The sequence below is a fragment of the Trachypithecus francoisi genome, unplaced genomic scaffold, assembly GCF_009764315.1.
Source record: "Trachypithecus francoisi isolate TF-2019V2 unplaced genomic scaffold, Tfra_2.0 Lachesis_group4, whole genome shotgun sequence".
Classification (NCBI taxonomy): Eukaryota; Metazoa; Chordata; class Mammalia; order Primates; family Cercopithecidae; genus Trachypithecus; species Trachypithecus francoisi.
The window spans coordinates 87,786,920-87,814,833 of record NW_022681469.1 but is presented as its reverse complement, the minus strand read 5'-3'; the positions used below and the strand labels follow the sequence as shown (position 1 = coordinate 87,814,833).

Genomic DNA, 27,914 nt, shown 5'->3' with positions numbered 1-27,914 from the left:
TGTATCTCTAAACCAAGGAGGTCTTTAGGTCAGAAATAATCAATGTCTTAAAAACAAAAGCTTATCCATTTGAGCTCCATGATGCTAGGATTTATACTTCGGGTTTACTTTCCATTAGCCAACTTCTTCAGAGCTGACATGGTAGAAAGCAATGCCTTGGGAAACCTTGTTTCCAGTCATCCTCAGACACTGCAGACATCACAGCTAACAGTCATGAATTCATCTTAACTATCAATGAAAAGGAATCCCAGGCAGCCCTAGTTCTTTCCTTTGTCCAGCATTTTATTGATTCACACATTATCTCACTTGTGCTGACTCTCAGGAAGCAGGCTACACACTGGGATTGGTATTTGTGCCTCTGTACTTTCTTTTAAAGACAAGAAGTCAAAGAAGAGATGCTAAGTGACTATTCAAAAGCACAATTTGTAAGTAGCAGGGCTTGGATGCATGTTTTCTGGCTCCTTGTCTAGGATTCAGATCAGTCTAACCCAATGCCAGTAGTCACGTGTAGGAGCAGTGCAGGCACAGTATGTCCCATAGGCCAAGTGAGATGTGTTCTTGGTTGGCTGGCTTTCTACTCTATGAGAATAGGCTATACAAGGCGGCCCCATCTTGGTAAGACCTTCCACAGTCTGGGCCTCAGAGGGACAGAAGTGAAACTTCTTCTTGGCTGGTGTGCCCAAAATTGGCTGGATTTGGCAACCAGTTCATGAGGAGTTGATACAGAACAGTGGTTGGCATGGAGCCGAGACCTTGTAAGTACTTAATGAATGGATACATTCTAAGAGCCAGTTAAAAAACCTGATGAAGATTTATTGAGGAAAGGGAGTTAGTTGGCATGATTTTGGGATATGTAATTACATTGGAACACAGACGCTTCTTACCACCTTGACACTGACCTGTTATGTTCTAAAGCTTACTCATGTCTTGGCATATTTAGGAGACAGTCACTCCAGAGCTCAAAGGTGGGGAAGTAAGTTACAATAACACAAGGGAAATGTTGCATATTTGGAGGAGCAAGACTGAGGACTCTGGAACTGACCTGTATAGGCAATAGTGACCTTTCCTTTTCCTTTTCCCTTTTGCTTTACCTTTCCCTTCCCTTTTTTTTTTTTTTTTGGATGGAGTCTCACTCTGTTGCCCAGGCTGGAGTGCAGTGGTGCAATCTTGGCTCACTGCAACCTCCACCTCCTGGGTTCAAGCAATTCTTCTGCCTCAACTTCCTGAGTAGCTGGGATTACAGGCAAGTGCCATCAGGCCTGGCTAATGTTTGTACTTTTAGTAGAGATGGGGTTTTGCCATGTTGGTCAGGCTGGTCTTAAACTCCTAACCTCTGGTGATCCACCTGCCTAGGCCTCCTAAATTGCTGGGATTACAGATGTGAGCCACTGCGCCTGGCCACTCATTCTTTCTTTGTCTTTCATGACTTTGTACTTTTGGCAAATACTGACTTGTTTTGTATAATGTTTCTTATTTAGATTTATCTGCTGTTTTCTCATGAATAAATACATTTAGGCAAGAATGCCACTGAATTAGTGTTATATCCTTCTGAGTGCATCATATCAGGAATCATATGATGTCTGTCTCACTACTGCTGATATTAACCTAGATCACTTGGTTAAAGTGGCATCTGCTGGGTTTCTCCACTGAAAATATATTACTACCTTTATAATTAATAATTATGGTAAAATATTTGTAAACCATGTAAATATCCCAATTTTTAATCATACCATCACATGATAATCTTAGCATGCATCAATGATTCTTGTTGGAAGCTTTTATATAGTATTGCTTGTCACATAGTGGTTTTCTGTTCCCATCATTCTTCCCAAATGTATTAATTGGAATTTTCCAATAAAGAATATCTTTCCCTTTGGTGCCATCTATCTCTTTCTGCTCTTTTCCCCTTTCTATCTATCTAATCTGTCTGAATGAACTCATTAGTCTTAGTCTTATTTTATGGATTCTGTTCCTTAGTCTTAGGATTTTGTTGCTCCAGTTTTCCCACATGTGATTGGGAGCTCCTTCATGTTTCCTTATGTTGTCTTTAACACTGTTCTCATCAGATTTTGAGGATGTCCCTATATTCTGGCACCAAAAGATATTTCAGACTCATTTTATTCTTCATCCAGGTTTGAAATGAGCAATTTCTGCAAGAAACCTAAATTTCTTTTTTTAAAGATTGGTATTTAGAAACCAAGATCCTGAGCACTAAGGGTGCTCAATGCAACTTGCATGTCACAGTTTGTAAGCCCTTTCAAAGTGAACAGGACTAGGAATATATCTGTTTTTATACGTAGAAATACTCATCTATACCTGTTTCTACATTTGTAACTGAGGGTATTTATATGTAATTTATAATCTAGCTAAAAGAAACCATTTGTTGATATCTCTATTTTTCAGTCCAACATCATAGAATTTTCTAGCTCTCCTTTTTCTGATATGTAATCCCTCTCTCCAACAGTATCTTACTCAACACAGCATACACATAGTATACTTTCAGAATTGCTAACCCATATCTCTTAGAAAACAATAATACTAATTACTATGATAGTTTTATATATAGCTCTTTGTCTTAGAATATTGAATCAAAATACTAATTTCCAAATTTAGTTAGGTCTACCTTCTTCAGTTTGGTTCTTTATTTACAATATATTTTGGTTCATTTCATATTGTTAATCGATTTTGGAGTATTCCCACTCTATCCTGCTTGATTCTAATTATTTTTTTGGAGTGTGCTAAACATTAACATAGTTTTGAAAGTCAGATAGTCAAAGGCTATTCAGTTTGGAGTGTTACCTTAGTCTTTTGCCTCATTGTTTTTTGAAGAGCAGGGGAGTTATTAATTGAGATAATTGAATTTTATGTAATAACTATACATTTATTAAGTTCTCTCTGATTAATTTCTTGTGGATTTGACTAGGGTTTACAAGATACCTAATTCAATGCTGCCCTCTTCTGTCACTGTAGCAGTATCTGGCTTCTTTAGTTAATTAATCTTATTTAATGGTGGAGAAAGGAGTTATGTGTTCTCCAGTTGTTTGGTTGTCTTTTGTATTTCAGGACCCTAATTTTTTTCCTTTTCCTCTTCATTACTCTGTTGCCAAAGATTTCTTCTCCCTTGTTCTTGTTGTGTGTGTGTGTGTGTGTTTTCTCCAGGAGAAGTCTGCCAAATCAAGCGTAAGTCCCTTCTTTAAAGTCTTGCTGGTTATACCTTCACACATTTTAGTATTTTCACATTTAAGTCAGGATTACTGTTTTTGGTGGTGGTTTTTAAATAAACTTTATACTCATCAGTAGCTCCCTTTCTTTTCATATTTTTTCAGCTTGCCCTTAGTTGCCACACAAACATTTATGGCAGAACAGGAGAAGGAAAATTGCTCATTGAGATTTGCTGGTTTTTTCTTATTTTCTTTAACTTGCAGTTACTTTGAAGTTTGGGTATTTTTTTTGTCTTCAATGATATCAAAGGTTGTGTGTGTGTGTGTGTGTGTGTGTGTCTACTTTGATCTTGTTCAGTACTATTTTTGGAGAAAGTATTGAGAGTCTCCATTGGCTTTAGCCACCTGAGATCCCTACTGTTTTTACTCCAATTTCTCTCTACTTGTTAGAAGTTTCACATCCTATTTTTATGCATTGAGCAGTCTCTTAAAATTTTTCTTTGCATATTTATTTGAAAATCTGAAGTCAGTATTTTACTCTGCCAACACTTTTATCTGTCTTAGAGCATTTCAAGTTTGATCATTTACCTCCTAACTTTTATGCTACTGTTCTTATCCAGTATTTTGATTTTGTTATTTTAAATATCCTTTATATTTAGATGTTACTTATTTGTAATTTTCTGGATAGTGCTGTGTTTAGATTTATGTACTTATTTTAAAATCATTTTTAAATTTTTCACGCCTTCCTGCTCTTTAGACCTTGATTCAGAAATTATTTTCCTTCCATGTGAGTTGCAGACTTTAGTGTAAGAAGGGATTTTAAGAATACACTTTCATATTTTATTTCAAGGAGGCAGTATTTTATTTCTAACCTTGAAAAATAATGGTGTGTGGAGGGGGAAGCGTTGTAAACATTCTAGTTTGATAGCTTTGTTGAGGGGTGGGGTAGTTTTTATTTTGATTTTAGCACTTTGAAAATACTTGTCACTATGTTCTTGCTACCATTATTTTTGGGAGAGACACTGCCAGGCTAACTGTTGGTCTATTTTGATGTATTCCTTCTTGTTGCTTTAAGATTGCCTCTACTTAGTATTTCAGTTTCCTTACAGTTCATCTACTTATTGTGATTTTTTTAAATCCACCTTGAAATTCATTAGGTTTCCTTGATGAATTTTTGTTCTATAATTGGTGGAAAATTTACAACCATAAATTATTATTATTTTTTGCTTGTTGTTTTTATTCTCCCTTTATGGGATTCTGATTAAATGTATATTATTGTATCTGCCAAATCTTTTAACTTCCTACTACGTTTTCCATTTCATTGTCTGTTTAATATATATTCTGAGTAATTTCCTTAATTATTTCTCCAGTTTCAGTAATTCTCTCTTCAACTGCATCTAATCTATTGCTTTTGAGATTCTTTTTTCTTTATGTTCAACAATGCTTTTCATTTGCAAAAAATCTGTCTTTTGTGTTTCAAGTCTCATTTCTGTTTGTTATTTTATGTTTCAAGGCTCTCATTGTGAGAGCCTTGTCTTGCTTTCTTATTTTCATGATTTTATATGTATTTATTTAAATATTTTACATAGTTTGAAAGATATTTTGTGCCTGAAAATTTTAATGCTGAATTTATTTTGATGCTAATGGGTCTGTTTTTCATAGATTTTTATTTTATGAATGCATTTCTGTATTTATGTATTTGTCTGTCTTGCCTAACTACATATTCCATCGGGGGGAAAAGTCTATATATTCATATCTTTATATATAGCTTAGAGTCTGGCATAAGGTAAGTTCCTGAAATATAATCATTGAATGAATAAAGGAGTTCCCATTCTTCTTCCTTCTCCCACAACCTTACTTATTTAATCACTGGACAAATTAAGTTTCTAGTTTGTAAACAGTTTTTCCCCCCAAGAAAGTTTTCATTAATTGCACTACTATCAAAGTCCTTGCACATAGTACAATGTCTCCTTTTTTCTTTCTCTGACAGCCAGGAGTCTTAGGTAACTACTTATATTCCATTGTTTTTTGTTACTTAGTATTCTAGAGAAGTTACACATCAGTCATTCTTCTCTTTTAAAAGCAATCTGTATTGTCTGCTGGAGGTTATTGATTTTTTTTTTCTTTAAATTTGAAGCTATCTTCTAAATATGACTTCTTTTTTACTGTTCTTTTACTAATTTTGTAAGTCACCAAATGATAGCTGTCTATCTACAGATCCTGATCTTAGTTCAACTAATGGTATTTTCTTTCTTGAAAAAGGTTTTAGTAAACTGACTTTTTTTTTTTTGAGACACTGTTTCACTCTGTTGCCCAGGATGTAGTGCAGTGGCACAATCTCAGTTTACTGCAACCTCTGCCTTCCAGGTTCAAGAAATTCTTCTGCCTCAGCCTCCTGATTAGCTGGGATTACAGGCACATGCCACCAGGCCTGGCTAATTTTTGTATTTTTAGTAGAAACAGGGTTTCACCATGTTGACCAGGCTGGTCTCAAACCCCTGAGTTCAGGCAATCTTCCTGCCTCGGCCTCCCAAAGTGCTGGGATTACAGGCATCAGCCATGGCAATTTTTAATTATATAAGTTTATGGGGGTACAAAGTGATGTTATAACTTATGAATACAATATGAAATATTTAAATCAATCTAGTTAACATATACATCTCTTCAAGTACTTAATTTTTTATCGTGAGAACATTTGGAATTTACTCAGCAGTTTTGAAATGTACAATATTCCCATTATTAACTATATTCACCACATTCCCATAGAACTAAAAAATAAAAATGAAAACATATTTCTCCTGTCTGAGATTTCTATGTCTTGTGATCATTATTTCCCCATTCCCCCAACCCCGTGTTTTGTAACCACAATTCTACTCTGCTTCTAATTCAATTGTTTAGATTCCATATGTAAGTGAGGACCTGTGGTATTTGTCTTTCTGTGCCAGGCTTATTTCATTTAGCATAATGTTCTCCACTTCCATCCATGTGGTTGCAAATGACAGTTTCTTTTTTAAAGGTTGATAGTATTCTGTTCTGTATATATACTGCATCTTCTTAAACAATAAATCTGTTGATGGACACTTATGTTAATCCCATAACTTAGGTATTGTGAATAGTGCTGCAATTACCATGGGACTGAGTGCAGACATCTCTTTGAAAAACTGGTTTTAAATCTTTTGGGTAAATATCCAGAAGTGGGCCGGTCGCGGTGGCTCAAGCCTGTAATCCCAGCACTTTGGGAGGCCGAGACGGGCGGATCACGAGGTCAGGAGATCGAGACCATCCTGGCTAACACAGTGAAACCTCGTCTCTACTAAAAAATACAAAAAATGAGCCGGGCGAGGTGGCGGGCGCCTGTAGTCCCTATACTGTTAACTGTGGCATAATAGTTAATGCTGAAAAACTGAAAGCCTTTCTATAAGTTCCAAAACAAGATAAAGATGCCCACATTTACCACTTCTATTTAATACAATATTGGAAGTCCCTCCCAGAGCAATTAGCAAAGAGAAAGATATAAAAGACATCCAAATAGAAAAGAAGTGTTTTGTATTTCCACTAAATATTTTTTCTTTATGGTTACCATGAGGCTTATGTAGAACATCTTATAATTGTCTATTTCAAGTTATTTCAAAGTGAAAAACCAACTTTGATTGCATTTAACTCTACTTTGTACTTACCCTGTCCTCTACCTTTCATATTTTTGATGTCAGAATTTTCATATTGTATAATATGTATCCCTAACAATTTTAGCTATATTTATTAATAGTGTTTTTTTAAACTCTCATACTAGTATAAAACCCTCATACTAGGTCTTACTGTCATTACAATTTTAGAGTATTCTGAATATGACTGTTTTACTTACACAATGTATTGTTTTTGCTTTTTTATTATTCCTATTATTAATTAACAGCTTTTTGTTTCAGTTTAAAAACTTGCTTTATAAGTTCCTATAAGGTGAGTATACCAGTGATGAACTCCCTTTGCTTTTATTTTATGAGAAACTTTTTGTTTCTCCTTCATTTCTGAAAGATAGCTTTGCTGAATAAAGTATTCTTTGTTGTTTGTCTTTTTTTTTTTTTAATTTAACACTTTGAATATATCATCCCACTTTTTCCTGGCATACAAGGTTTCTGCTGAGAAATCTGCTTATAGTCACATTGTCATTCCTTTGTATGTGATATGTTTCTTATGTCTTACTGCTCTCAGAATTTTATTTATTTTTTGATTTTGATAGTTCATTATGTGCCTTGATGAACTTCTTTCTGGGTTGCGTTGATTAGAGACCTCTGTGCTTTCTGTCCTTGGCTGTTGGCATGCATCTCCAGAAAGACATTTCTCAGCCATTATTTCTTTGAATATGTTTCTCTTCTGGCCCTTCTGCTTTCTCTTCCTTCTGCAGTTCCCCATTATGGAATGTTCAGTCCTTTGCTGCTGTCCCTTAATTCCTATAGGCCTTCTTTCTTCTTTTGTGTTTTTTCCTCACTAACTGTATAATTTTAAATATCTGTCTTCCAACTAATTGATTCTTCTGCTTAATTGAATCTGTTGTTGAAGGATTCTTTTGAGTTTTTCAGATCAGTAATTGTATTTTTTATTCCTAGGGTTTTTATCTGATTTTTAAAAATTATTTTTATTGCTTTGTCAAGCTTATTTTTTGTTTTCCAAATTCCATGACATTTCCTGTCTGTGTTTTCTTATAGTTCACTGAACTTTTTTGAGTATTATTCTGGATTCGCTTCATCAGTCATTTCATAAATGTACATTCCTTTGAGGTAGAAAATTGGAGCTTGATTACTTTCTTTTAGAGGTGTCATGATTCCCTTATTCTTTGTAATTATTATGTCTTTGCATTGTTGTCTGTATATTTGAGACAGAAGCCCCCTCTTCTAGCCTAACAGGTGTTCTTTGGCAGGGATAGATCTTCACTATTTAGCCTAGCCTGTGGTACTGGAAGGGACAGCTGGTAACAACCCCAGACAGGTAGAACTTGTTGTGAGTTCTCTAGTTGACTGAGTCACTGCCTTTTGCTCAAATGTCAGGTGGGGCTACTGATTGGGCTCTGCTGTCTAGTGGCTGGGGGTCTGCTATTACGCATAGTTTCTGGCTGGATACTGTAGTAGCTTCTGGTCAGACTAGTCACAAGATATATTCCCTGGATGGCCAATTTAACTCTTTGGGATCTATAGTTGTGCAGGGCTTCAGGCTGGACTCCAAGTTTAGGCAGAATTGCTGCTCAGGACAGGTCAGAAGAGAGGCTATATTCTTTAGAAATGCATGATTGACAATTGACTGCCTGTCAAGGTGGAGCCACAGGATGGGTCTTTTTGCAGAATTGAGTGACTGTTTGCTCCGTGTTCAAGCAGGTCTAGCTCTTATGCTTCTCCAAATTTGTGGAAATGGGAAAGTTATTGGGTGGGCTTTTAGGCTGGTTGGAACCCCTGAGATTTAGGTTCCATTGAGTGGGACAACTGAGATTTAGGCTGAGTGGAACCACGGCTTGACTTCCTAGATCAAGCTGGCTACAGTTCTCTGAGATGTGCAGAGGTGGAAGTCTTCCTGCCTGTGCAAAGTTGTTAGGAGGGCTTATTGGCTTACTGGAGCCACTGTTTGACTTTCTTGGTCAAACTGGTGTCATCCATTCATTTCTCTAAAATCTAAAGAAGTAGGATTCTTCTTTCCTGAATGGAGTCATTGGGTAGACTTTTTAGCTTCCTAGAGCTGCTGCTTGCCTTCCTGGGTTAAGCCAATTTAGGCTCTTCATGTCTCTGAAATGGAAGGAAGTGGGCACCTTTCTGCCTGTACAGGATCTTTGGGGTGGTCTCTGAGATTGGGCAGGACAACTTATGATGTCTAGGACTTAAGTTTTGTTGAACATCCCATCAGGTTTCTGAAGGCAAACAGCTCAGCTTTGTGGGCGTTGACTGGTATCTGCAATTAGATACCACAACTGGTAGGAACACAGAGGTACCACCAAGATCTGTGATCTGATCACTAGGACCTCTGCCTCCTTTCTTTGTTTCTACCTGATCCCAAGTGGTCTAGCTATGACATTTTCACTACTGTTTTCTATGAAATAATAAAACCAAAGTGGGCTGTCTAGGAAGAATCCCAGAATGGTAGGGATGGGTATGACTGCCTCTATTTCACACCCCTGCCCTCAACTCATAGAAACTGTGGGGGCCCAAGGAAATTCTTTTCATTTGGCATTGTGCCAACTTAAAGGAGCATGAGGGATGTCATAGTTAGAGCGAGACCATTCTTTTTACCTTTCTCATTGTAATTTCATTCATTTCTATGGACCACATTGGTGTCTTAGTCTTGTTTCCAAGTGTTGGGGTTTTAAAAAAGATATTCTTCTAGTCTGTGGATAGTTGCTAGTTGAACTTTCTCTGGAGGACAGTGGAGGAGAAGACTTCCCATTTTGCCATCTTGCTGACCTCACCCATTCTACACCTGTGTAATGACTTCCACAATATCTGTAGTGTTTTATCTCCAGGATTCCCTTAGATTTTAAATTAATGCCTTGATTTTACTGTCACTGTTTTCACTGTTTTCTTCTGAGTTCTAGACATTTCAAGTATGTCTTCTATGTATATCATACAGTTTTGGTGATAAAGTAAGTTGTACACTACCTCTAATGAGATTTTTTTTTCTTTTTTTCTTTTTTTTTTTTAGATGGAATCTCGCTGTGTTGCCCAGGCTGGAGTGCAGTGGTATGATCTCACCTCACTGCAGCCTCCGCCTCCTGGGTTCAAGCAATTCTTCTACCTCAGCCCCCTGAGTGGCTGGGACTACAGGTGCATGCCACCATGCCTGGCTAATTGTTTTGTGTTTTTAGTAGAGACGGGATTTCGTCACGTTGGCCAGGATGGTCTTGATCTCTCGACCTCGTGATCTGCCCACCTCAGCCTCCCAGAGTGCTGGGATTACAGGTGTGAGCAACCGCGCCCAGCCTCTAATGAGACTTTTAATTCAAAATACATTAAATATTCATATGAATTCTTCTGACACAGATTATTCCTACTTTGTGCCCACCTCTATAGTTGAAACATCTTCTTTAGTCTTCCTGAGACAGAAAATCAGAAAATATGTAACATGTTTTCCAATTTTACTCAAAAGCATCGTTTCAGAGAGACATTTAATTATAATGATTCTTAGAAGTTCTTTCCACCTGGAGAATTACTTCATCTATATGCTGATTTTTTTCTACCTCCCTATTGGGAAGAATCTATAGGCAATAATTCTACCCTCTGTGACCTCGAGAAAGGATTGCTTCTGCTCTTCATTCTAGGAGGGAGCTTTGCCAGGCTAGGATTTTGCTAACTAAGGCTGATAAAAATTGGCACTACTCTGTTCAGAACAGAAGTATTTTTGCAGGTTGTAATTCATGGCCAAGAAAAATTCATGTAATTTTTTCTTGGAAGGAAAAAATTTCTAATATAATGGTAAACAACTGTGAAATTTTGAGATTAACACTTTGGATACTAACTATCCACCCACTAACCAATATTCAAAAGCCTAATAGTTATTAACCAGGAGTCTTTTTCACTAGTCAAAAATATCCTTTAAATGATCCTTTCCTTTGCCCCATGTTTCTGCCAAGAAGCTATGTTTGAATTGGTCCATTTTATTCTTTTTTTCTTTGGTGTTAAGTTTATAATTTAAAATTTTGAAACTAAATTTTATGCGAACAAATCTAACCAGTCTTTCTGCTTCATAAGAAATTATCAATATTATTCTACTGACACCTGGACCATTAACTAGAGAAGTTAAGCTTTCTATCCCTCCTATAAGTTAACATATGTTCTGGAAATTGTATCAGTTGCCTAACAACAGATTGTGTATAGCTTTCTATTTATGCATCCACCCCATTTAAGAGAATGCCTGCCTCATTGTCTGCCCTTATCCCCCAGACTTGGGTGTGTTAGTGTAGATTTGTCAGTGTCCCTTATACTAACTTCTTAGACTGGATGTCTTTTCATAGGAGGAAGAATCCTGGAGTACAAATTCCTAGTTTTTGACACCATTTCCAGTTCCCAAGTACAAATATAAGGTTTTTATTTTTATGGTGTTATTTTCATGACAACGTAGCCTTCATCTAAAACCTTTGATATTTCTTTTCTTAAAATTATACTTTAAGTTCTGGGATACATGTGCAGAATGTTCAGATTTGTTACATAGGTATAAACGTGTCATGATGGTTTGCTGCACCCATCAACCCATCATCTACATTAGGTATTTCTCCTAATGCTATCCCTCTCCTAGCCACCCACCCCTGGGCAGGCCCTGATGTGAGATGTTCCCCTTCCTGTGTCCATGTGTCCTCATTGTTCAACTCCCACTTATGAGTGAGAACATGCAGTATTTGGTTTTCTCTTCCTGTGTTAGTTTGTTGAGAATGATGGTTTCTGGCTTCATCCATATCCCTGCAAAGGACATAATATCATTCTTTTTATGGCTACATAGTATTCCATGGTGTATATATGCCTCATTTTCTTTATCCAGTCTATCATTGATGGGCATTTGAGTTGGTTGCAAGTCTTTGCTATTGTGAACAGTGCTGCAATAAATGTATGTGTGCATCTGTCTTTATGGTAGAATGATTTATAATCCTTTGGGTATATACCCAGTAATGGGATTGCTGGATCAAATGGTATTTCTAGTTCTAGATCCTTGAGGAATCGCCACTGTCTTCCACAATGGCAGAACTAATTTACACACCTGTCAACAGTGTAAAAGCATTCATATTTCTCCCCACCCTCTCCAGCATCTGTTGTTTCCTGACTTTTTAGTGGTCGCCTTTCTAACTGGCATGAGATGGCATCTCATTGTAGTTTTGATTTGCATTTCTCTAATGACCAGTGATGAGCTTTTTTTTCATGTGTTTGTTGGTCTCATAAATGTCTTCTGTTGAGAAGTATCTGTTCATATCCTTTGTCCACTTTTTGATGTGTTTGTTTGTTTTTTTCTTGTAAATTTGTTTAAGTTCCTTGTAGATTCTGGATATTAGCCCTTTCTCAGACGGATAGATGGCAAAAATTTTCTCCCATTCTGTAAGTTGCCTGTATATTTTGATGATCATTTCTGTTGCTGTGCAGAAGTGCTTTAATTAGATCTTATTTGTCAATTTTGTCTTTTGTTGCCATTGCTTTTGGTGTTTTAGTCATGAAGACTTTGCCCGTGCCTGTGTCCTGAATGGTATTGCCTCGGTTTTCTTCTAGGATTTTTATGGTTTAAGGTCTTACATTGAAGTCTTTAATCCATCTTGAGTTAATTTTTGTATATGGTGTAAGGAAGGGATCCAGTTTCAGTTTTCTGTATATGGATAGCCAGTTTTCCTAACACCATTTATTAAATAGGGAATCCTTTCCCCATTGCTTGTTTTTGTCAGGTCAGTCAAAGATCAGATGGCTGTAGATGTGTGGTGTTATTTCTGAGGTTTCTGTTCTGTTCCATTGGTCTATATATCTGTTTTGGTACCAGTGCCATGTTGTTTTGGTTGCTGTAGCCTTGTAGTATAGTTTGAAGTCAGGTAGCATGATGCCTCCAGCTTTGTTCTTTTTGCTTAGGATTGTTTTGGCTGTATGGGCTCTTTTTTGGTTCCATATGAAATTTAAGGTAGTTTTTTTCTAATTCTGTGAGGATATTCAATGGTAGCTTTAGGGGAATAGCATTGAATCTATAAATTACTTTGGACAGTAGGGCCATTTTCTTGATATTGATTCTTCCTATCTATGAGCATGGAATGTTTTTTCATTTGTTTGTGTCCTCTCTTATTTCCTTGAGTAGTGGATTGTAGTTCTCCTTGAAGAGGTCCTTCACATCCCTTGTGAGTTGTATTCCTAGGTATTTTATTCTCTTTGTAGCAATTGTGAATGGGAGTTAACTCATGATTTGGCTCTCTGTTTGCCTATTATTGGTGTGTAGGAATGCTAGTAATTTTTGCATGTTGGTCTTGTTTCCTGAGACTTTGCTCAATCCAGGAGCTGTTTTATTGAAAAGATTAACAAAATAGATAGACCACTAGCCAGACTAATAAAGAAGAAAAGTGAGAAGAATCATACAGATGCAATAAAAATGTTAAAGGGGATATCACTCCTGATCCCACAGAAATATAAACTACCATCAGAGAATACTATAAACACACCTACACAAACTAGAAAATCTAGAAGAAATGGAAAAATTCCTGGACACATACACTCTCCCAAGACTAAACCAGGAAGAAGTTGAATCACTGAATAGCAAGTTCTGAAATTGAGGCAATGATTATTAGCCTACCAACCAAAAAAACCCTGGGACCAGACAGATTCACAGCCGAATTCTACCAGAGGTACAAAGAGGAACTGGTGCCATTAATCTGAAACTCTTCTAAACAATAGAAAAAGAGGGATTCCTCCCTAACTGATTTTATGAGGCCAGCATCATCCTGATACCAGCACCTGACAGAGGCACAACAAAAAAAGTTGTGTCTCAGGCCAATATCCCTGATGAACATTGATGCAAAAATCCTCAATAAAATACTGGCAAGCTGATTTTAGGAGCACATGAAAAAGCTTTTCCACCACGATCAAACTGGCTTCATCCCTGGGATACAAGGCTGTTTCAACATACACAAATCAATAAAAATAATCCATCACATAAATGGAACCAATGACAAAAACGACATGATTATCTCAATAGATGCCAAAAAGGCCTTTGATAATATTCAACACCCCTTCCTGCTAAAAACACTCAATAAATTAGATGTTTATGGAACATATCACAATAGATTCTGAAAAAGCCTTCGATAATATTCAACACTGCTTCATGCTAAAAACACTCAATAAATTAGGTGTTTATGGAACATATCTCAAAATAATAAGAGCTATATATGACAGTCCCACAGCCAATATCATACTGAATGGGCAAAAGCTGGAAGCATTCCCCTTGAAAACTGGCACAAGATGAGGATGCCCTCTCTCACCACTCCTATTCAACAGTGTTGGAAGTCTGACCAGGGCAATCAGGCAAGAGAAAGAAATAAAGCATATTCAAATAGGAAGAGAGAAAGTCAAATTGTCTCTGTTTGCAGATTACGTGATTGTATATTTAGAAAACCCCATTGTCTCAGCCTAAAACGTTTGATATTTCAAAGATATCTTAAGGTCAGCTAAAAAGTCACTGCTTTATAAAGTTAATTAGCCAATTATTCTAACTAATAAATATTTACCAAGTGCCTACTATGGACATAGTACTATGTTTGAGCTTAGAATTTGGAAGAGTTCTCTTTTAGTATCTTACGATTTAGCTGAGAAATTAAGTCCTGTAGATTGCAAACCAGATAAAAACATTAGGGATTTTGAGAAAAACTATGATAATGTAAATTACTGATATGCAATAAAAAATAGATGACATCTTAAGAGGTAGTCATTATTGCTGGGTCTTTAAAAATATGTGAATTAGCAAGACAGTTACTGGGAAACCATTTTTCTGGGGGCTGAAATAATAATGATTATACTGGGATGGCAACAGAAGTGGATTCTGAACAGTAAAGAATGAGAATTGCATTCTTTACTGTTCAGAAGAATGCAATTCTCTGAAGGGTTTATTAGGTTGATCGTGGATGACCTTGAAAGCTAAGAGGAGTAGCTGAAAATCTGGGTTTGATAGAGTGAAGGTAACTATTTTAGGGAGGTTGGAGCAGTAGCCAAAAACAGAGAGAAGTGCCAGTTAGAGCATCCTGGAGGAGTCCAGGCATAGGATGGTGTTAAGCTAGCTTGCGGTGGTTGAAGCATGACAGTAGAAAACTAGCAGGTGTTGGTAACTGCTGGGTGAGTTGTGTAGGATCAAAACATTTTTTGCTAATTAAAAGGGACATTGTATATGACACTGCTTTTTCAACTTTATTAAGTTGTGGAATTTACATTATGATTAATTTCAAAAAATAAAGTGTAACAGTGTCACAAGTGCCAGATCTAGAAATATTGGATGCAGTAATGAACTCTTTGTTCTTCAGGCCAGATGTCTGATGCCTTTTGGCTGTCTACATTTTTCCTCATTGCCGTCTGGCTCTGAGCACTTGTAGTTTGGGTCTTTCCAACTCTCTGTTCCTACTCAGTAAAGTTTGGGTCTTTCCAACTCTCTGTTCCTACTCAGTAAACTATCGGTGCTGCCTTACAGGGTTTTACTGAATTTTATTGACCAACCTTTCCCTCCCTTCTCTTTCCCTTTTTCCTTCCCTTTTCCCTTCCCTTCCCTCTTCCCTTCTCCTTCTGTTTTTCTTGCCCTTTTCCATCCCTTTTTCCCTTCCCTTCCCTTCTCTCTCCCTTCCCCTATTCTTCCTTTCCCACCCCTTCCTGTCCCTTCATTTTTTCCTTTCTTTTCCTTTTTTTTTTTTTCCTTTTTTTCTGTCCCTCTCCCTCTCTCTCCTCTCCCTCTTGTCTTTTTAAAGAGATAGGGTCTTGCTCTGTCACCTAAGCTGGAGTACAGTGGCACAATCATTGCTCACTGCAGCCTTGAACTCCTGGGTTCAAGGGATCCTCCCCACTCAACCACCTCAGTAGCTGGAACTACAGGGCTTAAGCCATGACACCTGGCTTCCTGATCCTTTTTTCTTAATTATCTCTTTCCAAAACGGTTATTGAATTCCTACTGTATTGTAAGGCCCTGTTTCTAGACACAGAAAATAAAAAAGACTAAAACTGTTGTGTGATGATTATGTTAATCAGTAAACCCAAGTGCATTTTCATTACTATTATCTAAGTTTTTGAGAGACATTTGTTTTCACTCACAGGAGCAAGAGGAAAATGTTTCTCATTCAGAGAAGGCTGTTTTGTTTTTCTCAAACCCTATCAATAGGTGATCGCTTTTTCCTGCAGTTTTGGCAATTGACATACACTGAAAAGTTATTTTCATCTCCACTAGGGGACAGTGTATCACCGTTTTTTCTTCCATATTGGCACCATGTATACAAAAAGAAAATTTAACTTCAAATTATTTTGATTTGATATTAATAGTCTTATAACAAGTTTCTTGAAGGTTTAGTAAGTCTAACACTTGTGGTTTTTGTATGTTATATATGGTACAGAGATAGAGATGTGTATATTTATGACTAGATGTAAATATAGCTAGTACACTTGTTTAGTGTTTGAAATTTTGTGACATTTAAATAATACTTTTTGCATAAGTTCACCAAAACAAGGATGGAAGAAGATTATTAATATCAAACTATAAGCAACCTGACTTTCAGGAGATTTTGCAACTCATGGAAATTGTAATTCAATTTTTAGGTATGGAATTTGCTGAGACAAGGTAATGTTTACCCTTAAAGAAACATTGTGTAATCTCTTGAGACATCTAAAGCTTAAATACATATGAATACATTTTAACTTTATAGTTTTCCTTTTAGCAGAGTGCATTGTGTTCTTTAGAAGCGATGTGTATAGAAGATAGATATCTCTAAGAGATTTCCTTTCAGCTTGTCCATAAAGATTTAGAGGACAATTACGTCATAGCTTTTCCTGCTATTCTTTGAGATGGTATTCCACCAAATCCACATAAATTTGATTCAAACAGCCTACTATAAATTTGTTTACACTTTTTAAATTCAAATGCTGATATTTGTGTAGTTCAATTATGGGACTTAATATTTTAAAATATACTTTTAGAAAAGGTTTGTCAATTTTAAGTACTCTGGGAATAGTTTCTCCCAAAATTATCCTTTGAGAAAATTGAAAGGGACTGTTAGTAAGTAAGGATTTGTGAGGACATGGGCATCATATAAAACTGGCCACTTATACACTTGCAAAATGCTATGTATTAGTAATTTACTTCACTGCAGGCTTTCCTTGATCAAATTTTGAAGTGGGAAGGGGAGAAGGATGTAAAGGAAGAGCCGCTATGAGTTAGGGGAGGTGCCACTGTCATTGCCAATCTTCTGTGAAAATAAATCTCCTGATTTCCCACAAGTTTGCCAAAGGCTTAGGGGTCCCTTCAAAGTTTCATCAAGACTTCACTACTCTGCTAAAGATGCTGGATATAGTCATCATAAAAGAACCAACTCAACAACAAAAAGAGACAAACACACACCAAGATTGGCATGTGGGATTTTATTGACAAGACTTCATTACTATGGACTAAATTTAGAATTACCTTATATGTTTAAAAGATAATGGTAATTAGATCTCTTCTTTTGTGCATCTTTCACCCAAACATGGTGTATTTCATCCTAAACTTGAAATTATAGGTGATAGAGAAGTAGCTAAATATAAGTTTCTAGGTAAAACTCATGGTGAATTTTAATCCTAAATAATTCAGTTTGATGACTTAGAAAATTAAAAATACCTATTTTGTATTGCTATTTTTTTTTGTCTTCTAATAGTCTTAAAATACAGCTATTATGAAACTCTTTAAGATCTGTGTGAACAATTGTTACGTGCTGGGTAAAATTAAGTACACATTTTTTTTGTTATTTTAGCTGGAATTTTAGATAGTTTTCTTTATATCTAAGAAGAAAGCTAAGACTTTGTGAATTATTAATATGATTCCTTTAGGGGCCTTTTACTGAAGCCTTGAATTTTCAAGCAAAAAAGATTTTCTTTGTATAGATTTTGAAAAGATTTATGGAGAGAAACATTCTCCCGGAATTTGGACAATGTTCAGTACTATTGATTTTCTATGACAACAAATCAAATTTAGCTCCATGAATTTAACAGTCTTAAAACTAAATTTTAAAATAATTTGTTTTTCCTCTGTGAATAAAATGTGTTCATTGTGGAGGTTTTGAAAATATAGCAAAGCAGAAAGAAGAAATAATATTGTCATAAAGCCATCATCCAAAAATAACTTCTGTCAACATGTTTATATTTTCACTCCCAGTATTTTAAGAAAGCCGACTACTGAAGAGTATACTATTTTTCTCCTTTTTAGCTGGTCTCTATTTTTGCTATAATATAGTTGTAACCAAGAAAAAGAGTGAAGCTGGATGTAATAGCTCACACCTATAAGCCTGGTACTTTGGGAGGATGAGGCAGAAGGATTGCTTGAGAGTAGGAGTTTGAGATCAACCTGGACAATGTAGTGAGACCTTGTCTCCAAAAAAATAAATATTAGACATGGTGGCACATGCCTGTAGTACCAGCTACTCAGGAGCCTGAGGCAGGAGGATCACTTGAGCCCAGGAATTCGAGGCTGTGGTAAGCTGTGATTGTGCCACTGCACTCTAACCTGGACAACAAAATTTTCTTTAAAAAATTGACACTGTTATGAAGTGAACAAGATGATAAAACAAGCACACCGGCTATGACAATAATTTAGATTTAATAGAAAATTCAGACTTCAACACATTATATAGGATTCAATAGTTCTGTTTTTAAGTTGCACAAGTGTATGCTTTTTGTTTTTATGTGTGGATATGTAAACATTTTTATGCAGTTTTGTATCTTATGCTCTTTATGGCTGTTGAGCTGGAATCAAAGTAACCCAGTCCCAGCTTTTTTTTTTTTTTTTTTTTTTTTTGTGCTAGTTATAGATAGTAAATAAACTGCTGCTGAATGTAATTTCAGTAGTTTTCCTTCTTTACTTTTTAATCTGGAGATTGGGGTACCTACTTTTCTTGCAACACCTTTGTAAGACCTATCTTATCACATTGATATGCCACAAAAAAATAAGTCATATCTTTTGTTCCCAAAGTATTTCTTGTCCATTCTGGACTCATCTGTTTTTGCCACCTCTTTCTCTCATCCTTTGATTCCACTTCTTTTATGAATCATCTCAGCATTATTTAATGTTATCATGCTCTGAATTCCCTCATCTTTTTATGCCCAGCAATGGTGATATTGTCTACCTTCTCACTTTATACTTATTTGTGTTTATTACATCGCATTGCTTTTCTAGGAATGGGGTTGATGTTTCCTTTATCTTGTTTGTTTCATGAAAGCAAAATATTCCCAAATGATTTGGCTGCTAGGATAGCCCACATGTGGTTTTCTAAATATTCCAAACAGGTTTCCTAATGTTAAGGGGGTTACCAATAGATAAGGTAGGAGTAGGAAAATAGAATAGTAATATGATCATGAAGTATTAAAATGACTATAATACTAATTTGTCATTTTCTTCTCTGCTACAGGTCAAATTTTTTTTACTGTCTTCAAGATCGCTTATACTGTGTTCTGCACTGCCTATTCATTATAGAACCAGTCCAATTCTTAATTTCAAGGATTTTATAACTGTAAAATTCTCTTTATTATAGATTCTTTGTTGAAAATTTCCATTTTTCATCAACATTTTTATCTTTAGTTCTATTTTTTAATGTGTTAGGCATGGCTATTTTGAAATCCTTGCATACTGATTCCAATGTTTATCTCATTTCTGGGTCTGCTTAAATTATTTTTTCTCTTGACAATAGGTTTTTTTTTTTTCCTGCGTCTTTGCCTTCTACGTCTTTGCTTATCTAGTGATATTTGATGCCACGCTTTGAGTACAAACGTTATAAAAGCTGTAGATTATTTTAATGTCCTCTAAGGAATATGAAATTTGTTCTAGCAAGCGGTTGTATTGCTGAATCAATTTGATCCTGTGGATGTTGTTGACGCGTTTTTTAGGGCAGGTTGGGTTCAGTCTTGCCTTATACCCAGGCTCTAGTCATGGCTTTTCAGACATCCCAGTGAAAGCCATGGGTGTTCACCAAGGCCTCTTCATTCTAGCTGGACTCAAATGTAACCTCCTGTTCCTTGGCACAGTGGGGCCTCAAAAATCTCTCCTCAGCTCTCCAACTTTCCAGCAGTTATTCTCTGCTAGGCCTCGTTGAGTTTTTCCCTGGGCATGCACAGTTAGGAGCTGGCCAAGGACTGAAGGAATTTTTAGCAGATTTTTAGGAGTTCTCAGCAATTCCTTCCTGTCAGGGACGCTGCCTGCAGAAATACAAGCCACTTTGACAGCTTTAAATTGTTATCTATGTCTTTTCTACCCAGAGAGATTGCTATGCTCTCCTTGGGTTCTGTTTTTCTTCTGTGTAGATTGCATAAATGCTCTCAGCATGACAGCTGGGGAGAATGTTAGGAGGCTCTTCTTTCAAGGATTATAGACATGCATATGTTACTGTCCAAATCCTGCAAAAAATATTCTCACATAACTTTTCCAGACTTAATGGCTATATATGGTGAGAGGGAGATATGTACTATTCTGTCATAGCTGAAATTAGTTTACTTCATAAAGGTAATAATTCTAACTGCAATTGTTATTGAATATTTACTAGGTACCAGTGTTTTACATGTCTTATCTAAATTCCCACAAAAAAGTTATCCCATTTTTAGATGAAAAAGTGGAGAGCTATACAACTTCAGCAGTTTGCTCAAAGATCACTTAAGTTGTCAAAGCTGTATATAAATAGCAGCAATCTGACTTCCCAACTGCATAGTTTATTAAAGGAATATTGTACATTTTTCAAGGAATATACAAATGGGCCAATGTGCAAAAATAAATTACCTTTGTAACTCAGGTTTTGTAATCCAGCACATAACATTTGTAAATCGTCATCAATTAAAAAATACCTTTTTGAAGGGAATATGCTTCAGTTTATAGATATAAAGAAAAATTCAGAGGATCCTGCAGAAAGTTCCCATACACTCACATCCAGCTTCTCCCATTATTAGTATGATATGTTTGTTACAATTTATGTACCAACATTTATGTATTGTTATTAACAAAGTCCATAGTTTAGTCAGATTTCCATAGTTCTACCTAATTTGTTTTTCTGTTCCAGTACCCCATGTTACTTTTAGTTCTCTTCAGGTATCTCTTGGCTATGACAGTTTCTCACACTTTCCTTGTTTTTTGATGACCTGTACGGTTTTGAGGAGCATTTGTCAGGTATATTGTAGAATGTCCCTCCAAAAGGAACTTTTCTGATGTCTTTCTCATGATTAGCCTGGAGGTACAGGTTTTTGGGAGGAAGCCCACAGACATAAATGTCATTTTCACATAATTTAAAGAGTGTATACTAATCAGCATGATTTTTCACTGTTCATATTGACCCTGCTTACCTGAGTTTAATAAACATTTTAAATGTTTATAATATTTGGAACTCACAAAATGATGTGTGTGTGTATATATATATACACACACACATTTATGTATGTGAATAATAAAATGATCTCCTGTATTGCACCTCTGCTTCCCACTGTCCCCAAGGATTAAAGCCATTTTTTGTATATTTGCTGGAGGCAAGAAGTGCTTTTATAAGATATATTGGGTTTGCATTTTTTTTCCTGTGTTAATACTGTTCTAGAGATATGAAATTTTGAGATTAGTTTGAAATCCAGGAATTATGTGACTATCTAATCTTTCCACATACTAGAGTTTCCTGAATACATGTGTGTCTAACCATCTTAATCAGTTTTTAAATTTCCATGTTTCTTAAGGGTAGAATGATCAAATGAGTTCAGGCAGAGAGGGAAAACAAATGTTCAGTAGAATGACAGTTTCTTGTCCTTCAATTCTAATCTTTCAAAATGAAGCCTGTAAAAAATTGAAGAAGTAAATTAATCTTTAAAAGGACATCTTAAATTCTTTACTGAAAATATGTACATTATGGAGATATCAAAATGAACATAGATGATTTATTGTAAGATATAGAAATGTGATTTTTCTAGCCCTGGGATCTTAAACAGTTTCTCCTTAATTTCTTCATTTGTTACTGTGCTGCCTTCATTATAACAAGTATAAACTAGTTTCAACAGGGCGATAGAGACAGACTTGTTCTGTTTATTTTTGAAAGAGGAACCTTAATTATCATCTGTGTTATGTCTCAATTTAATAAATGAGACTTAGGAATAGATGTGTATTATAGACCCTGCAGCACTGTAATTAATTGATCATTAAGAATGACAAATCAATAGTTGGTTTGTATTTGCCCATTTTAGAATATTTATATGTTTATGAATGATGTGACACAGATGAAATCTACTCTCATATAAATCAATTGTATTTTAAGCCCAAACATACATAGTTTTATGATTTGTTTAGATGTGGTTTAGGTATTGTGATATTCTGGAAACCAAAATGGCATTTGAATCCAATTTTAAAATGTCATATAAAACTCGCTTTCAAGAAGCAAAGCAGCTGACATTCAGCATCTTGCAGATCTTCTCCGGCTCTACCCCTTAGAACACAATCGGGGAAATTGATAGAAAAGAGCACTTTAAGCAGAGATGGCCTCTTACCATCATCCTCATAGCTGAGGAACCCAGACGCAGGGTGGTGGGAGCATGTAGTAGTTGTGGTGAGGCTTCAATAATATATTTATTTTGTACTATTGCCAGGCTTTAGGCTAAATATGCAAATAGGAGAAAACAAAGTAAGCAATTGCAGTCAGTGTTAACAATTGAGCTCAACTAAAAGGGTGATAAGTCTATCATAGAACCTCTTTTGCTTTGAATTTGTTATAATTTATGGAGTGCTACCATGTGTTAGGCATTGAGAAAAATGTTCCATATTCAAAGATAAAATGAAAAGTTCTTTACATCAAAAAACGCATCATCTGGTAAAGTAGATGGTCAACTAAAAAAAGACTATTAAAATTTAGTGTGCTAGAGGAATTCACAGCTGTGGAAACATATAGTCACTTCACCCAAACTGGACTGGAGGATAGGAGTCAGGGTAGATTTCAAGAATCTCTTGATACCTAGGTTGAACCGTGAAGAGTAATTAGGGTCAGATAAGCTAGAAAGGGTGTGGGAAACCTTTTCTGGCAAAGGAATTAGCTGGCCCAAAGAGATTCAAGCTCAGAAAAATAGCTTGTTTGCACAATCTTAAGCAGTTCTATGTGGCTTGGAGAATTGAGCAATTTTAGGGGAATATCAAGAAGAGGCCGAGAAGATAAGAGACATTTTATTATCAGGTAAAGAGATCAGACTTTATCCTGAGGTTTAAAGTGATCTTCAAAGGATTTTAGTCAGGATACTGATGTGATCAGATCTATATTTTAAAATAAGCATTTTGACTTCCCTGTGGGAAATGGAGTATAAGAGGGCAAGACTTTAGCGGGACTATCTGTGTGAATATTCCGGTTATTGAGGACAGAAGGTGCTATGCTGGCAGTGGCAGTTTGAGCAGCCTTATCCTTAATGCCTTATCCCAATGTATATAGATGCAAGAAACAATAGAAAGGAGCTACAGTAGATCCTAGTGATATATTGGATATTGGGTTAAGGCATTAAGGATGATTCTGGAGTTCAGAGACTGGTTACCACATCCTGTTTTAAAAGATAGCACAATTCACAACACAGAGACCTGAAAGATATTAGCTCTGTTTCTATTTTCCCTTCACATTATAATCTCCTCATTATAAATAATTAGAATAAATGGATTCTTACAGGCAATATGATTTCAAAGGAAAAACCACTTTTTAGCAACTTGTGAAATAACTCATTTCTTGAATTTTCCCTATTCTTACTTTACAAACAGCAAGCAGGGTTTTTCCCCCATACCAGTACTCACAAACAGTTCATAACAAAGTTGGAGAACACTCAGAAACCAGATGAAGAAAAGGATTGCATCATTGATGAAATATTCACACTTCAGTGAAGAGCCAAAGGTTGTCAGAAATTGGATTAAGGGAAAATAATCTTTTCTTTCTGTTAGCATTTGAAATTGTGTCGTGTTTTTCCTTGTATCTTAAGCAAATATTTTTTGGTCTATAATGAAAAGTGTGAAAGTATTTCCTCTTTATTTGGGAACTGTGTCCATGACAGTGGCTAGAGTCTGAGTTTCTAAAATGCCAAATCCGGACAGCAGCAGATTTTGAAAAGTGGCTTTTTTTCAAATTTAACACATGGCATATTTTTTTTCCTAAAATATTATTGTTTTATCCTTTCTTTTCAGGATGAACAGAAGCTACAGGAGAGTTTAAGGCAAGGTGCTATCATTATTGCTTCGTTAGTCAAGGAAAGAAATTCTGGACTCATTGGTCAGCTTCTGATAGCATGAAGAATACAGAAAATTACCTCCTTTCTAAAACATCTACTTGAGTATCTTTATTGTGCTTTATGCCCCTGCTACTGTGTGTGGTAGAATGTTTCAGTTGTCTTTTATATCTTCTCTATGTAGGATGTGATGCTTAGATTATAAAGCAGATTAATGTTTATGTCTATGAAATAAAGAATACTTTTGTGTATGACAAATATTAATTGCCTGAACCAGAAAAAAATAGTAGGTAAGTGGAAAATAATAGCCTTCAAATGAATCTTTCCACAGAGACATGAAAGGTCAAATAGAAATAATGATGGGTGAGCTATTCTTTCAAGGAATGAGAATTTAGAAAACTTCAGCTATTATACTAACTGCTAATTAATAATTCACACTATTATGAAGCTAATGGATAAACTTCAGAATTGTTCTCACTTCTGTAATGGTCCTGTCACCAGGTGATATTTTGTCTTTTTGTCTTCTGTTAAAAATTTCTACACCTTAGTAAAAAACGGTGAGGGGGATACCAGGGAATGGAACGGTTTGTTTCTAGTGTTTCCCCATTTGCCTCATATTGCTCAAGATCTCTAAAAGAGATGTCATCTCCTTCTTTTGTTTTTAAATTGTATGTTATTCTTGGTTTGTGAACTATAATTATGACTTACATTATTTTAAAGGGTCTCTAGTTTTCTGAATGAATTTAAAAGTGTCTGGAAAGTTTTGTAAGTGATTTTGGTCAGTTCCTGGTTAGTTATCTTCCAGGCAGAGAATCTATTGTACATCATAGAGTTAAATTAGTTATTTTGATTCAGATGCTGCTACCTTTTAAAATCAAGTTCTTATTTCTATTTTCCATTGGTATATCCATCTTAAATATTAATATTTTCTCTTATATTTTATAATTATGGGTATCCTTTAATTCATTAGAGATGCCTTTTAATCTGTACATACACTTACTTTATTTACTTCATTTTTTATTTTTTTGAGATGAAGTCTCCCTCTGTCACTCAGATTGGAGTGCAGTGGTACAATCTCAGCTCACTACAACCTCTGCCTCCTGGGTTTAAGCAATTCTCTTCCCTCAGCCTCCCAAGTAGCTGGGATTACAGGAACCTGCCACCACACCTGGCTAATTTTTTTTTTTCTTGTATTTTTAGTAGAGAAGGGTTTTTGCCATGTAGGCCAGGCTGGTCTTGAACTCCTGATCTCAAGTGATCTGCCTGCCTCGGCCTCCCAAAATGCTGGGATTGTAGGTGTGAGCCACCATACCCAGCCAACATACATTTATTTATTGAAACAGATTAGGGCTTAGGCTACACATGGAAACTATAAAAGTTGCATGAAATGTTTTCAGTTAAAATACACTATACAATATCTACCTTGTGGAATTTTTATTTAACATGTTGGGTGATTTTTCCCTCTAGTGTTCAAGTATCTATATAGTAGGAGAGTTTATATTTTACAGTCTCCTAATTGAAATGTGTTATTTGAATGTAGGCTTGTATCTAAATTCCTGGGCCTGCCACTTTTTCTCTCTCTAAGAATATTAAGAAATTTAAAACCCATTAACTTAAGTTTTTGAGGGTGGAAATAGGTAAGCAACGTGTGGATTGTGGTTGGAATGTCTGTGCCCTTGTTCAGGTGTTGGCCGTGTGTGTGGCGAAAACCACAACTGCCAAGTCCACAACATGCACCTGTTGAAGTCATCAGGTGAAAATGTTTAAGACTTTGAAAGTGCTCATGAAGGAAGAAGGGGAAATGTTATCAAGGCTTTAAAGACAGGGTAAGTGCCTTTAAGAAGAAAGAAGGAAACTGGGCATATCTGTGGCACAGCAAAATCACCCTGATCTCTGGAGCGCTGGCTGAGTTAACATAGAGTTCAGCTTAAGGAATCCTATAGCAGACAAGAATTTATCCCAGAGCACTTACTATAACAGTACCCTGGGCAACTGGTAACATTTAGTATAATTTAGTTAATAAAATATTAAATTGTGCCTGAAAAAAGTAGCATTTAGTCCTTCGTAGCAGACAAAGCAATTCACAACATTGAAATATATATATGTATATATATATTTCTATATATTTATATATTTCTATATATTTCTATATTTCTATATTTATATTTATATATCTATATATTTATATTTCTATATATTTATATATATTTATATTTATGTATTTATATATATATTGATATTTATATATTTTGTGTGTGTGTGTATGTCCCTCACTATTTTCTTGAGGAAATTAGAGCTCAGGGATCTTAGATACCTTGCCGAAATCATGTGACTGAATAGTAACAAAAGGTTGGACTTAAACTCAGGAAGACTGATAATAAGTGTTAAGCTTATATTCCTGTCTAACGATGACCCCTGGCAAAGATACCTGAAAGATGGTATATATAAGCCAGAGGCACTAAATGAACATTGGCAAAATGGGCAAGAAGGGTGGGACACATATGTCCAAGGACTAGATGAAAGTCCTGGAGCTTTCGGCTTTCCTGTCACCTTCCCAACATAAAGAAATTATAGCTAAAGTTAAGGGAATGAAGAGAAGTATTGGCCAAAAGAGAAATTATTTTGTTGTTTAAGAGATCTGGCTGGGCATGGTGGCTCACGCCTGTAATCCCAGCACTTTGGGAGGCTGAGGCAGGTGGATCACAGGGTCAGGAGATCGAGATCATCCTGGCTAACACGGTGAAACCCTGTCTTTACTAAAAATACAAAAAATTAACCGGCGAGGTGGCGGGCGCCAGTGAGTCGGAGGCAGGAGAATGGCGTGAACCCGGGAGGCGGAGCTTGCAGTGAGCCGAAATTGCACCACTGCACTCCAGCCTGAGGGAGAGAGGGAGAATCCGTCTCAAAAAAAGAAAAAGAGATCCCGAGGCAACTTTACAGTTACATTTTTGTCACTGCTTCTGTAAATTTACTTTAGTAAAAGCTGTCTATTCTCACTTTATTTTCCAAAGTCTCATAAAAAATAATAGTGATTATGCTTCAAGGTTTCTGAAAATGCTTCTACTTGTGACAAGTTGTGTTGAAAAATGATTATTTTCTTTCTAAACTTATGCTAGTTAGTTAAATGCAAATTAAAGTTAGTCGTGTTAGGAGTTCATCACAGCGTAAGCAGTGGGTTGATTAATGACATTTTGGTGGAGGTCCTATTTTTTTTCATAGAAGTGCTCAATTTGAGATGACTTGTTGCAAGTATACTCATTTACAGGTAAGCGTCAGCTCCCTATATTCTATCAGAGTCATTGTTATGGTTATTATTTTAAGCATTTTGCATTAATTTGACAGAAATTTTTTTCTTCACTAAGTATCAACTTTATGTAAATACAGAGATCATCTTATAAAAATCAAATTGAAAAATGTCTTAAAATCTATACATTTCACTTTGTTTTAATGTTGAAACTCTAAATTCACAGAGGCATAAATCATAACATCTTAATTAAAATGTCAGCCATATGCAAGAAGAAAGAAGTTATTTAGGAAGTTTAATTTGAAAATAGAATAATGGAGCATTTTAATTGATATAGGATTTGTTAATATGGCTTTAAATCAGTGGACTAGAAGTAGCTGTGTAGGTGGTGGTTGGCATTATAGTTGCATTTACATATGTTCTTATTTCAGTTTTACAATTGTAAAAAGCATATGCATATTTTTAAGGTGACATTGAAAAAGTATTATAAAGATTCTAAATATGTTGTTTTTACAAAACAAAGTATACATAAATAAATTGATTTAAAATCTAATGGCATTTTCTTTTTTTTTTTAGTTTATACATGTTTTTTCAAACTCAGTCACAATT

General features: G+C 35.7%; 1 protein-coding gene across 1 annotated transcript in view; it reads left to right on the top strand.

Moving 5' to 3' along the window:
* Positions 1-25,181, top strand: part of CRPPA (CDP-L-ribitol pyrophosphorylase A) — a 335,076-nt gene extending 309,895 nt beyond the window's left edge. Inside the window, exon 10 of the mRNA XM_033193728.1 lies at positions 24,021-25,181. Coding sequence (XP_033049619.1) covers positions 24,021-24,125 — 105 coding nt within the window. The 3' untranslated portion in view covers positions 24,126-25,181. The remainder of the gene's footprint in view (positions 1-24,020) is intronic.
* Positions 25,182-27,914: the final 2,733 nt, after the last annotated feature.